The sequence below is a fragment of the Mercenaria mercenaria genome, chromosome 3 (genome assembly GCF_021730395.1).
Source record: "Mercenaria mercenaria strain notata chromosome 3, MADL_Memer_1, whole genome shotgun sequence".
NCBI lineage: Eukaryota > Metazoa > Mollusca > Bivalvia > Venerida > Veneridae > Mercenaria > Mercenaria mercenaria.
In genome coordinates, this window is record NC_069363.1 from 49,551,834 (window position 1) to 49,565,449 (window position 13,616).

The 13,616-nt window shown below is 36.5% G+C and overlaps 1 protein-coding gene across 1 annotated transcript; it reads left to right on the top strand.

Moving 5' to 3' along the window:
* The first annotated feature begins 8,448 nt into the window (after positions 1-8,448).
* On the top strand, positions 8,449-12,607 carry LOC123524849 (uncharacterized). Its single transcript, XM_053539934.1, has 4 exons — positions 8,449-8,657; positions 9,155-9,321; positions 9,730-9,948; positions 12,072-12,607. Exons 1-4 carry the CDS (start codon positions 8,452-8,454, stop codon positions 12,500-12,502), a joined length of 1,023 nt encoding a protein of 340 aa, XP_053395909.1. The 5' UTR covers positions 8,449-8,451; the 3' UTR covers positions 12,503-12,607.
* The last annotated feature ends 1,009 nt before the right edge of the window (positions 12,608-13,616 follow it).

A 13,616-nucleotide genomic window follows, 5' to 3' on the forward strand; every position in this document is an offset into this window, starting at 1 on the left:
TTAGTACATTTGGGCCCAGTAAATAGAGGTCAATATAGCACCACTTTCCCGATATGCTATTGAAAGGCCACGTAAATCAAGGTGAATATACCGCAAGCCGAAGACTTTTTTGAATAGGCCCAAAATGAAGGAAATATAACACCAAAATCCGACTTTTCTAGTTGAATATGGCCACAGAAAATGAAGGTCAATATAACACAAATTTTCCGAAACTGGGAATAGGCCACTAAAAAAAGGGAAAAATATAGCACCAAGTTCCGATAGACGGTTTAAATATGGCCACAGTAAATAAAGGTAAAATATACCCCAACCATAAATTATACAGTAGGCCACAGAAAAAAGAGGTAATATAACCACTTCCGAATGACAGTTGAATAGGCCACTTAAATAAAGGTGAATATAGCCGAAAGTTCCGAATGACTAGTTGAATAGGCCACGTAATGAAGGCAATAACACCTTTCCATATGATTAGACAGAGGCCACAGTAAAAAAAGGTGTTTACACCAAAGTTCCGAATGACAATTAATAGGCCACATAAATGGAGGTAATAAGAAACCAAGTTCCGTAACAATTGAATAGGCCCACAAAAATAAAGGGGTCAATAAAAATCAGGTTCCATAGGCTAGTTGAAATGGCCACGAAAATAAAGGGGAATTTGACCAAGTTCCGATTGTTGGTTAAAAAAAGGCCACAGTAATAAAGGTGAATATCCCCCCAATTTCCAATAGGACTTTTGAAAGGGTCACAGTAAATAAAGGTCAATTAACCCCAAAATTCCAAATATTAGTACATAGGGCCACAGAAAAAAAGGTCAAAATGCACCCCGTTCCGAATGACTGTTAAATTTGGCCGCAGAAAAAACCAGAGAATTACCGCAGTTCCGATATGACAGTTGAAAAGGCCAAGAAAAATGAAGGCAATAAAAACCCCAAATTTCCGAAAATGACTAGTTAAATTTTTGGCCCAAAAATGAAGGTAATATAGCCGAAAGTTCCGATAGCTGGTGAAAGGCCACTAAATAATTCAAAAACCCCAAAGTTCCGATAGCATTTGAAAAAGGGCCACGTAAATGAAGGCAAAAAAACACAAAGTTCCGATATGACATTAAAATATGGCCCAAAAAATAAGTCAATATAACACCTTTCCGGTATAAAAGTAAAAGTAGGCCCATAAAAGAGGGGGGGTCAATATAGCACCATTTTCCGATATGACAGTTAATATGGCCACAGAAATGAGGGTGAAATACCCAAAGTTCCGATATGACTTTTTAATAGGCCAAGTAAATAAGGTGAATCTCCCCCAAAAGTTCCATATGACTAGTTGAATATGGCCCAGAAAATAAAAGGTCAAAAACACCAAGTTCCGATATGAGTAGTTGAATAGGGCCACATAAAGAAGGTCAATAAAACCATTTTCCGATAATTAGACAGAGCCACAAAAAGAAGGTGAATATAGCACCAATTTCCGATAGACTAGTTAAAAGGGCCACATAAAGGAGGTTAATATAGCACCCTTTTTCCATAGGCTATTGAATATGGCCACAGAAAATAAAGGTAAATAAAACACCATTCCGAAGGACATTGAATAGGCCCACAGTAAATGAAGGTAAATATCACCAATTTTCCGATATACGGGTTGAAATGGCCACAGTAAATGAAGGTGAATATAGCACCAATTCCGAACAACAGTTAAAAAAGGCCACAGTAAATGACGTGAATAAGCCGAAAGTTCCGAAGCTGGTTAAATTTTGGCCCACAGAAATGAAGGTAATCGGCCAAGGCCCCGAGGGACTATTTAAATTTGGGCCACAGAAATAAAAGGTCAATAAAACCCCAATTCCGATAGGACTGGGTTGAAATATGGCCACAGAAAGAAGGTCTAAAAACACCAAGCCGAATGATAGTTGAATATGCCACAGTAAATGAAGGTAAATATACCGAAAAGTTTTGATAGATATTGAATATGGCCACAGAAAATGAAGGGAAAATAACACCAATTCCGATAGCTAGTTGAATATGGCCCAGTAAATAAAGGTCAATGTAACACAAATTCCGATATACGGTTAAATTTGGCCATAAAATGAAGGTCAATTACACCAGGTTCCGAAGGACTATTAAAATAGGGCCACAGTAAATAAAGGTCAATATAACACCAAGTTCCGAAGGACTGGTTGAAAGGCCACAGTAAATAAAAGGACAATTACCCGCACGTTCCGATAGACGGTTGAAATGGCCACAGTAAAAAAGGGGAAAACAAACCTTTTTCCGATTACATTTGATATGGCCACAGTAAAGAAGGGAATATAACACCAAGCCGATATACAGTGAATATGGCAACAGTAAATAAAGGGAATATAGCACCAATTTCCAATATGACTATTGAATCTCGCCACAGAAAATAAAGGGTCAATATAACACCAAGTTCCAATCAAAAGTACAGTAGGCCACAGTAAAAAAGGCAAAAAGACCCAAGTTCCGTTGACTAGTTAAAGGCCACAGTAAATAAAGGGTGAATATACCCAAGATCCGATATCACGGTTCAATAGGGCCCACATAAATGAAGGGGAAACTAAACACAAGTTCCGAATGACTTTTTCAATATGGCCACAGTAAATGAAGGCAATATAACACCAATTCCGATATGACAGTTAAAATTGGCCACAGTAAATAAAGGTGAAAAACCCAATTTCCCATCTGATATTTCATATGGCCGCGAAATACTGTAAAATAGCCCATACCAATTGGACTAGTTTAAAGGGCCCGCAGAAAAAAGGGAGGTCAATTTGCACAAGTACCCATATGACTATTCTATAGGGCCACAGTAAAAACACGAAAATATTTAAAAAAACCCTTTTCTGACTAATGACTATTTTTATTAGTTCCTCTGGCCAATGTGCAAATTTTAAAAAATTAAATTTTACTGTAGCCAATGTTACTTTTGATGAAAGTAAGATTGTTATATTAAAGTTTTTTTCATTTTGGCCCAAAGGGGACACAAATAAAATAGCATCTAGTCAAAAAGGGGATTTTTGAACTGTTTTACGTGTATTTACTGTGCCTTAATGACTAGTCAGTATTTTTGTTTTTAAAGACTCTATTCACTGTATCAAAAGGGCATCGAAAATAGTTCCTCTATACAAATGTTTTCACTGCGGGCCCTAGGAACTATCAAGGCATATTTCACTATTTGGGGGCTTCACCCCCTGGGCCCTTTTCCGTCAGGAAGTATTTGATCCTATTAATAAGTGTACTTTCTGCGGCCAAAAAGGGATAGTCAGAAGCGTATTGGCTATATTGACGTCTATTTTACTGTGGCCCAAAGATGAACCCAATCTGAAGGGTATTTTTGGGATATTAATTTTAAAAAATTTTCAAAAACCCTTCAGATTGGGCATCTTGGCCACAGAAAAAAGACGTCAATATAGCACCAATACGCTTCTGAAATACTGCCCTTTTGGGGCCCAGAAAATACACTTGTTTTAAATTAAAAGGCAATACTTCCCAGACGCGCCTAAAAGGGAAAGTAAAAAGCCCCAAAACTGTAAATATGCCTCGACTATTAAACCCATGGGCCCCAGTGAAAAAAATTTGATAAGCAAAACTATTTTTTTGACTAGTCACCTATGACACAGTGAATAACTCTATTAAAAAACAAATACTGCTAGTCAAATGCCCCAGTAATACAAAAAATAGTTTAACAAAACCTCTTCTGACTAATGACAATTCTTTTTAAAAATGTCCTCTGCCAAAGGAAAACACTTAAATATAACAAAACTTTCTTCCATCACTATAACATAGGGGACAGTAAATAAATTTAATATAGCACTTTGGCCAAGGGCACTAATAAGAAAGTCAAACTACAAAGAGGGTTTTTTGAAAAATTTACGTGAAATTTTCTGTGCCATAAAGAACTAGTCAAGGGGGCTTTGTTCCCTATTTCTTCCTTTTATTTGCCATAAGAACAGTCAAATTGGTACTGGTGCTATTTTTCAGTATTTCTGCGGCCTAAAACAAACAAAGGAACTTGGGCATATTACCACATTTACCCGGGCCATATTTAACTATCATACGGAATTTGGGGGTTTATACCGGGCCATATAGAACAGTCAGATAGGAACTTGGGCTAATTCACCTTTATTTTACTGTGGCCATATTTAACTGTCAATCGGGAAATTGTGTTTTTTTCACCTTTATTTTCTGTGGGCCCAATTTAACTATCAATCGGAATTTTGGGGCTAATTTTCCTCTATTTACTTTGGGGCCCTACTGAAATCATATCGGAACTTGGGTTAAGTTTTACCCTTTAATTAAAGGGGCCATATTCAACTAGCATATCGAAAATTGGGGCTATATTTTACCTACTTTCGTGGGCCCAAAGACTAATCATAACGGAACTTGGGTTTATTGACCCTTTTTTACTGTGGCCATTGCAACTAGTCAACGGAACTTTGTGCATATTGACCTCATTTTCGGGCCAACGTACTAACATATGGAACTTGGGGTTATATTGACCCTTTTTTACGTGGCCATACGTACAAAAAATTTGGAACTTGCGTATATTGACCTTCATTCTTCGCCATATGAACTAGTCAATCGAACTTGGTGTTAAAATTCACCTTTATTTCTGTGGGCCCTATTCAAATAGTCATAACGGAACTTGGTGCTTATTGACCCAATTTCTGTGGCCTTTCAACTAATCATACGGAAATGGGACAAATTACCCATTTTTCTGGGTCTCTAACAAATCATACGGAACTTGGGATATGACCTTTATTTCGTGGCCATAAAACGCAATTTCAACTTTGGGTTAATGACCCCATTTACTGGGCCAATGAAAATACAAGGACGGGCTATTTGCCTCTAACTGGGCCAAACGAACACAACGGAACTTGGGTTTTAGTTGACCTTTATTTTTGTGGCATATTGAACTATTCAATCGGAACTTGGTGCAATGAACTTCATTTTCTGTGGCCATAAGAACTACAGAAAAGGGACTTGTGCATATTTACCTCTATTACGTGGCCGATTGAAAACTACGAACTTGGTGTTAATTTCCCCCATTTACTGGGCCAATTGAACAGTGATATCGGGAAATTGGGGGTTAATTTTACCTTCATTTACTGGGCCATATTGAACATGAAATCGGAACTTGGGTTTTTAAGACCTTTTATTTACTTGGGCCCATAAATTTTCCCCCCCAAACGGAACTTGGTTAATTGACCTTCAATTAAAGGGCCATATTGCACTATCTATCGGAACTTGATGCTATAAACCCTATTTACTGGGCCCAAAGTACAATCATATCGGAACTGGTGTTTATTAAACCCTTCATTTTCTGTGGCCATATTGAAAATAGTCAATCGGAACTTGCTGTTTAATTTACTTTTCTTTACTGTTTGGGCCATATAAACTAGTCATATCGGAACTTGATGCATATTGACCTTTTTTACTGTGGCCTATTCAACTAGCATATCGGAACTTTATGCATTTACCTCTATTTACTGTGGCCATATTTAACAGTCTATCGAACTTATTCTAAATTTACCCTAATTTTCTGTCCATTTCAACTAGTCATATCGGAACTTGGGGCTATACGTTCGTTTTAGGGGGCCAACTTTCTACCAAAATCGGAAATTTGGGGTTTAATTCACCTTTATTTACTGTGGCCAATTCACACAAACGGGGAACTTTTGGTGTTTTTTTGACCTCCCTTTACTGTGGGCCCAATTTAACAATCATACGGGAAATTGGGGCTATAACCTCATTTACTGTGGCCATACGACTAATCTATCGGAACTTGTGAATATGACCTGTATTTCTGTGGGCCTACGACAACATACGACCTTGGGTTATATTTTACCTTCATTTTCTTTTGGGCCCAATTCACTGCTATCGGAACTTGGGGCTATATTGACCTCTTTACTGTGGGCCCTACGTACTAACATACGGAACTTGGGGTTTTATTACCTCGTTTACTGTGGCCAAATTTTTCCTAGTCCCATTCGAAATTGATGCTAACTGACCCTATTTACGTGGGCCCAAAGTACAATCAATCGGAAATTGTGTTAATTGACCTTATTACTGTGGGCCCCAAAATGTACTAATCAATTGGAAATTGCTGTTTTAAATTTACCTTATTTTCTGTGGGCCCTAAAAGAACAGTCATATCGGAACTTTTTGTTATATTCACCTTCATTTACTTGGCCAATTTTAACAGCCATACGGAACTTGGTGCTAATTACCTCTATTTACTTGGGCCCTATTTAACAGCAATCGGAACTTGGGGACATAATGCCTTTATTTACTGGCAAAACTGTACTAACATTCGGAACTGGTGTTTTGACCTTCTTTACTGTGGCCAAAGAACTAGTAATATTGGGAAATTGGTGTTTATTTACCTCCATTTACTGTGGGGCCCTAAAACTATCTGATAGGTACTTGGGCTATATTGACCCTATTACTGGGCCATATTTCACTAGTCATATCGGGAAATTTGGTTTTATTTGACCTTCATTTACTGTGCCATATTGAAATATTTATTTCGGAAATTGGTTTTATATTAACTTCATTACTGTGGGCCATATAGAACTAGCAGATAGGGACTTGGTGCTATAAATTTACCTTTATTTACGTGGCCAACCCCCTCGTCAATCGGGAAATTGGGTTATATAAAATTTTATTTTCTGTGGCCAATTAACAGTCATATCGGAACTTGGTGTTATTTACCTTCATTTACTGTGGCCAAATTTAACAGCCAATCGGAACTTTTGGGGTTAATTTACCTTTATTTACGGGCCATATTCAACTAGTCATATCGGGAAATTGGGGCTAAAAATTGACCTCTATTTACTGGGGCAAAAAGTACTAATAACATCGAACTGGGGTTAAAATTGACCTTCATTTACTTTTGGGCCCTATTCAACAGTCAAAACGTAACTTGGGGAAAATTGACCTCATTACTGTGGCCATATTGAACTATCATATCGGAACTTGGTCATATTGACCTCTATTTAAATGTGGCCATACTGTACAATCATATCGGGGAAATATGTTATTTGACCTTCCTTACTGTGGCCATATTTTAAAATCCCAACGGAACTTCTGTTTAAATTTACTTTTTTCGTGGGCCATAAGAACTATCAATCGGGAAATTGAGCATATTGCCCCCTTTTCGGGGCCATATTCACTATCATATCGGAACTTGATGCTATATTGACTCTATTTACTGTGGGGGCCCAATTTAACAGCAAACGGAACTTGATGCAAAATTTACCCTATTTCTGTGGCCAATTCAACAGTCAAACGGGAAATTGGTGCTATATTTACCCTTTTTACTGTGGGCCCTGCGTACAATCATATCGGGAACTTGGTGTTAATTTGACCTTTATTTACTGGGCCAATAAAGACATATTGGAACTTGGGGTTTTATTACCTTTTTTACTGGGCCCTAAAACAAGTGAGATAGGTATTGGGCTATATTGACATCTATTTAGAACTATCCCCCTCTCCTCTTTAAAATTAAACTTCCATTAAAAATTCACCAATTCCCAAAAGGGGTTTTGAAAAAATCTTACTAAGTATATTTCTGTTAAATAACGAAAAAAAGGGAATAACACTAAAAATTTACCAACCTGAACCTAAACATAAAACCCTTGATACGAAAATTCTAAAAAGACTTTTAAAACCAACCAGGATTGGGAGGAAAATTTCTCCTAACAAGAACGTACATAGTAAACTTTGTGGGAAAACTGAAGGGGGGTAATTCGAAAAACATCAAACCGCAACTGAAATAAAAAACTGGCCTCCCTTTATAGTGAAGCTTCCAACAATTTTCACTAAACCCCCATGGTTGCTGAAAATACCAAAACAAGATTGTACTATATAACTATTGTTATTAATTAAAGGGGGAATAACCAAACATTTTAACCGGACACAAAAAAAAAAAGTTTAACACATTTTCCCCTTTATAGTAAAACTTTCCCATGAAAAGCGGCTAAAATTTCCCAAAATTTTTTGCTTGCTGAGAAAACTCTCAACGATAACATAATTTCTGTATGTACGTTTTAAAAGTCAAAGGGCAATAACTCCGTGAAAAATCATCTGACCGGAACAACAAGTCTGTGAAGTTTCGCTATAGATTACAATCATCAGTGGGTACGTAGAAATACTCCGGACAAGGAAGAATACGGGACGGACGGACGTAGTACCGGTCTTTTAGTGGTGTATAACCTTCAGTATGGAATCTTCCGTATGGAAAAGAGTGTTTCCCTAAAACAAATGTTTCACAACAGTTTTTTGTATTTTCTTTTATATTTAGATATGACAGTGGCAGTCAGAGGCAATTTTTAATAGTTTTAAATGAAATCTGTCTCACGTTAATCAAAAAATTATTATTGTCTATCCAAATCGTGAAGAAACCAAACACAGGTGATTGCAAAACTGCAAAACAAGCATGAATACTAAGGAGAATGGTAAAACATGTTGCTTTAAAAAGTGTGATGTTAAAGGATTTCTTGATGATCGTATAGAGGTTAAAACTGTTCTTCCAAAATCTGGATTTGGAAAAAATATAAAGAAGCAGTTTTTAGTGAATTGGCATCCAAATGGAGAAGCAGAATTCCATGTAGACTGTTGGGAGAAATTGTACTCATTATCAAGGTTGGTTTCTTTGTATTCAAATTGTCTGGGATACCAATTTTGGCTTATTCATTGAAATTACATATGTTTGCTAGTCAAAATAATATGACGTTTAGATTGTTTTATATTTGTGATGGGCAATCTAAACGTCAAAACTTCGAAGGACCAAAATAATGGAGGTAAATTATGCAGATTACAGTCATGTAAAGTTACTGGTTTTATATCGCTTGCGCATATAGTGTGTAGACACGGTAAACGTTAATCGTGTACTGTAAAATTCGTATTTTTGGAAATTATTTGATCATTTTTACATAAATTAATGAGGATTGAATCCCCTTTTGATACATGTAAACATATACTATTATATTTTCCTTGTTGTGTAGCATTTGACTACTTTCAGTAACATGAGACAACCAAATAAATGAATAATAATTGTAAGTGTTGGTCAACAAAATTATTTATATTATAAGCCAGTATCATCTTTATATATGCAGTCAAATTATTTTATATTTTGGAAGGTCAAAGTCCAGGAAAGAGTCACCATGTATGACAAAGGAAGAGAAGACACTGGTAAAAACTGCTGATGATGCATCTGAACAGTTTGACAATAAAAGTAAAATCTTAGAGGAGGCAAAGAAAGCTGCTGAATGGATAAAGTCTGCCAGTCACTGTGTAGCATTTACTGGTATACCATGTTATGATTTATATTAACATTCTCCTCATGTATATTTTAATACATGATCATATTTATTTGGCATTCTGAGTGCAACTTAGCATCAAGATGTAGAAAACTAACAGAGGTTGGAAAGAAATTTTGCAGCTTCAATGAAAAATATTATACCTCTCAATGTCCATCAGACTTAATGCATTCTGTGTTCATGTACATAGACATTTAATATCAATAAAAAAAATTAATGGATAGTTTCCTCTTAAGCCAGTCTTGACATCATTTGTTTATGCATTACTTTATATATTTAAAATTTTACTTGAAGTGAAAAAAACCTTTTTGAACAAAAATCAAACTATGTGTCTAAGCCCTTTTGAAGAAGTTTTAATATTGAGAGTTAAGAATTATTTTATATTGATAAACTAGGCGCAGGAATATCAACATCGGCTGGTATTGGTGATTACCGAGGAAAGGCTGGAAAATGGACAGAAGAAGACCAAAACAGAGTAATTATCAAGGCAACAGATTTAGCTGGTTCCCAGACTTGTGATGATGAGCCACCTACCAAGAAGAGGAAGCAGGAATCAAGTCAGGACACCAGTGATGATGATGTGAAGGATGGTGATGAGGATGAAGAAGATGACGGTACTTGTTTTTTCTTTCTTTTATTGTCTTATCTTTCAGTTTATATTTTAAATTCCTTTTAATGTCTGGCATATTGTTTTTAATCCCCCGCCATGGCGGAGGGATTAAAGGAATGGTCTGCGTCCGTCCTTCCGTCCGTGTGTCCGTGCCCGCGAAATGATGGTTAAGTGACTGCATAACGGTACTTTCTCTTTGATGTCATTCATTCCGTTCTGTTTATGTGACTATTTTTCTTTTTATGTGACTGTTAGAACAATAGAGAGAACAATGGGGGAGTCACATAAAGACCGTTTCGTTAGAACGTCCATCCTTCCGTCCGTCCTTCCGTCCGTAACAAAATCGTGTCCGGTCCATATCTTCTAAACCCCTTGAAGGATTTTCATGAAACTTGGGTCAAATGATCACCTCATCAAGACGATGTGCAGAACCCATGAGTCAGCCTTGTCGGTTCAAGGTCAAGGTCACAACTCAAGGTCAAAGGTTTGAGCCTGCCATTTTGTGTCCGCTCTATATCTCCTAAACCCCTTGAAGGAATTTTATAAAACTTGGGTCAAATGATCACCTCATCAAGACGATGTGCAGAACCCATGAGTCAGCCATGCCGGCTCAAGGTCAAGGTCACAACTCAAGGTCAAAGGTTTGAGCCTTCCATTTTGTGTCCGCTCTATATCTCTTAAACCCCTTGAAGGAATTTTATAAAACTTGGGTCAAATGATCACCTCATCAAGACGATGTGCAGAACCCATGAGTCAGTCATACCGGCTCAAGGTCAAGGTCACAGCTTAGGGTCAAAGGTTTGAACCTTCCATTTTGTGTCCGCTCTATATCTCCTAAACCCCTTGAAGGATTTTCATCAAACTTGGGTCAAACGATCACCTCATCAAGGCGATGTTCAGAACTTATGAGTCAGCCATGTCGGCTCAAGGTCAAGGTCACAACTGAAGGTCAAAGGTTTGAGCCTTCCATTTCGTGTCCGCTCTATATCTCCTAAACCCCTTTAAGGAATTTTATAAAACTTGGGTCAAATGATTACCTCATCAGAACGCTGTGCAGAAATTATGAGTCAACCATGCCAGCTCAAGGTCAAGGTCACAACTAAGGGTCGAAGGTTTGAGCCTTCCATTTGGTGTCTACTCTGTATCTCCTTAACCCCTTGAAGGATTTTCATCAAACTTGGGTCAAATGATCACCTTTTCAAGAACTCATGAGTCAGCCATGTCAACTCAAGGTCAAGGTCACAACTGAAGGTCAAAGGTTTCAGCTCTGTATCTCCTAAACCCCTTGAAGGATTTTCATGAAACTTTTGTCAAATGATCACTTCATCAAGACGTTTTGCAGAATTCATGAGTCAGCCATGTCAGTTCAAGGTCAAGGTCACAGCTAAAATCAAAGGTTTTACCCTTTCACTATCCATAGCAGTGGCGGGGGATTTAGCTGTCTTTCAGACTGCCTTGTCAATTATATGTTTGGAAAGTAACTTATTTGAAATTCTTTTTATTGTCCGTCTTTTTGTTCTGAGTTATATCTTTATTGTTCCTTAGTTTGTTTTAATTAAATTACATTTCAGTAAGCCTATGAAAAGTATGAAATGTAATATTGAAATCAGTGATGCGGGTATTTCTTTAGTCAAACTAATTTGACGTGATCCTAGGAAATATTGAGATAATTTTTTCATATGGGCAATATCTCCACTTGTATCAACACTTGAAAGACCTAAATAGTGGAGGAAATTTCCGGTGAAATTTTCAGCATTGCCGACGCTTTACATGCTACAGGTTTAAATGCAGATTATTTCACAAATTGGCCATAAATCAATATAAAACTTTCATGTATCAAAAGGGGATTCAATTCCTCATTGATTTATGTAAAAATTATCAAATAATTTCCAAACTTACGAATTTTCTGGTGATTTAAACCGATGTATGTACTGTACACGATTAACGTTTACCGCGTCTACACAGCATAATGTGCAAGTGATAAAACCAAAATCTTTAAATGACTGTGTACTGTGATTTATCCTCCATTACTTTGGTCCTTCGAAGTTTTGACGTTTAGATTGCCCCGTCACAAATATAAAACAATCTGAACGTCGAATTATTTTGACTAGGTATTTTTTATTACAGGTGTCCCATATGAAAAATTAAGACCAACTTACACCCATGAAGCATTGTACAAACTGATGAAAAGTGGTTATCTGAAAAGTATAATTAGCCAAAATGGTGATGGTCTACACAGCTTATCGGGAATACTAGACGATAAAATATGTGAACTTCATGGGAATGTGTTTGTGGAAGTTTGTGAAAAGTGTGAACAGCGATATCATCGCAAGTTTTATGTTCTGGATGATATAGGTAGTCAGTACTTTGAAGAGATTGAAGATTTTGGAGAATCCAGTGTTAAGAAGCCAAAATTTGCTGTAAAATGTGACCTCTGTGGTTTGAGTCACAGGACAGGACGTAAATGCGAAGTCAAGGTACAAGTTTTTTTCTTTTTATATCTCTGCCATAATCATTTAATACTTTTTACAGCAGAACATATTCATTTAACTTTCTAATAGTGGCAAGCCTTAGACTTTTTAATCCTATATAAAAAATAAACAGATAAAGCTTAGCTGCTATAATTACCAGTTCTGAAGTTTATTTTGTAAGAACTGCTTCCAGCTGTCTGCTTTCAGCTTGTCTGATTTTAAATCAGTAAGGTATTGCCACCATGTGATCAGCATTAGAACTAGTTAGCTCACCTGTAGTAGCCTTGAAACTTGTGTTTGTTTACTAAAATAGCATCATTAATATTTATGGGGGACTAACTGTCATAAACTTTGTGGTTGCATCAACCAACAATTTCATATATTGTTTACGAAAATAAAAAAATTTGTCAAAAGTTAAAATCTATGATTTCTTATCCCACAACTAATTTGTTTTGGCTGAAACCATGAAATTTCATGTCCAAGAAGTTAAATAACTTTGCAGTGTTGTTGATACATGACTGGATACAAATGTACTCAGATAAAGGCAAAAGTATTTTGTTAGGATTATGACCCTTTCTGTTTAAAACTGGTATATCATGGATAAAGTTTTTATTAGATTCATCTTTATGTGAAAATTTTGATCAAGAGCCTTGAAAATTTATAACACATTTTCATCATAAGTGAGTGTAGTCAAAGAACAGTAACTTTTGCATTTTTGACAGAATTACTACTGTTTGCAGATTAAATTGCCCTTTCGCCTTTTCCTAAATTGATAGACTTGTACCTTTACGTCACAAAAGCATCAATGCTGAAGCTATTTTTGGATCCCGTCTCCACCTTTCCTATACGAGTAAAAAAAAACTGAATGAACTTGTTTACATTGGCTGTATGACCAAGAAATGATGATTTAAATACTGTTCGAACGGGTGTTTAACCGGAATGTAACAGATGTACTAGATCTAATCTTCATTTAAAATTTAAATGAATCTTGCCACAATGCACACTTTACATTTACATAGATTTAGGTAGCGTGGATGTGAAAAAAAGACACTAGATCTACATTACAGGCCATTTTCTGCCTAAATTTCAGTACCTTTTGCTGCAGACTTTTCTTTTAAATATGTATCTCGTGTTTAGTTTTCACAATAATTATAAAACGTGACTGACTCGAGCTGTTGGATTCGCTCATCATTGAAGTTTG

What these genes read in the sequence shown, in the direction of transcription:
- LOC123524849 (XM_053539934.1), top strand. Translation starts at nt 8,452, where the DNA reads ATGAATACTAAGGAGAATGGTAAAACATGTTGCTTTAAAAAGTGTGAT. An exon ending in AAATTGTACTCATTATCAAG is followed by an intron (nt 8,658 to 9,154) that starts GTTGGTTTCTTT and finishes ATATTTTGGAAG; the next exon opens with GTCAAAGTCCAGGAAAGAGT. An exon ending in TGAGGATGAAGAAGATGACG is followed by an intron (nt 9,949 to 12,071) that starts GTACTTGTTTTT and finishes TTTTTATTACAG; the next exon opens with GTGTCCCATATGAAAAATTA.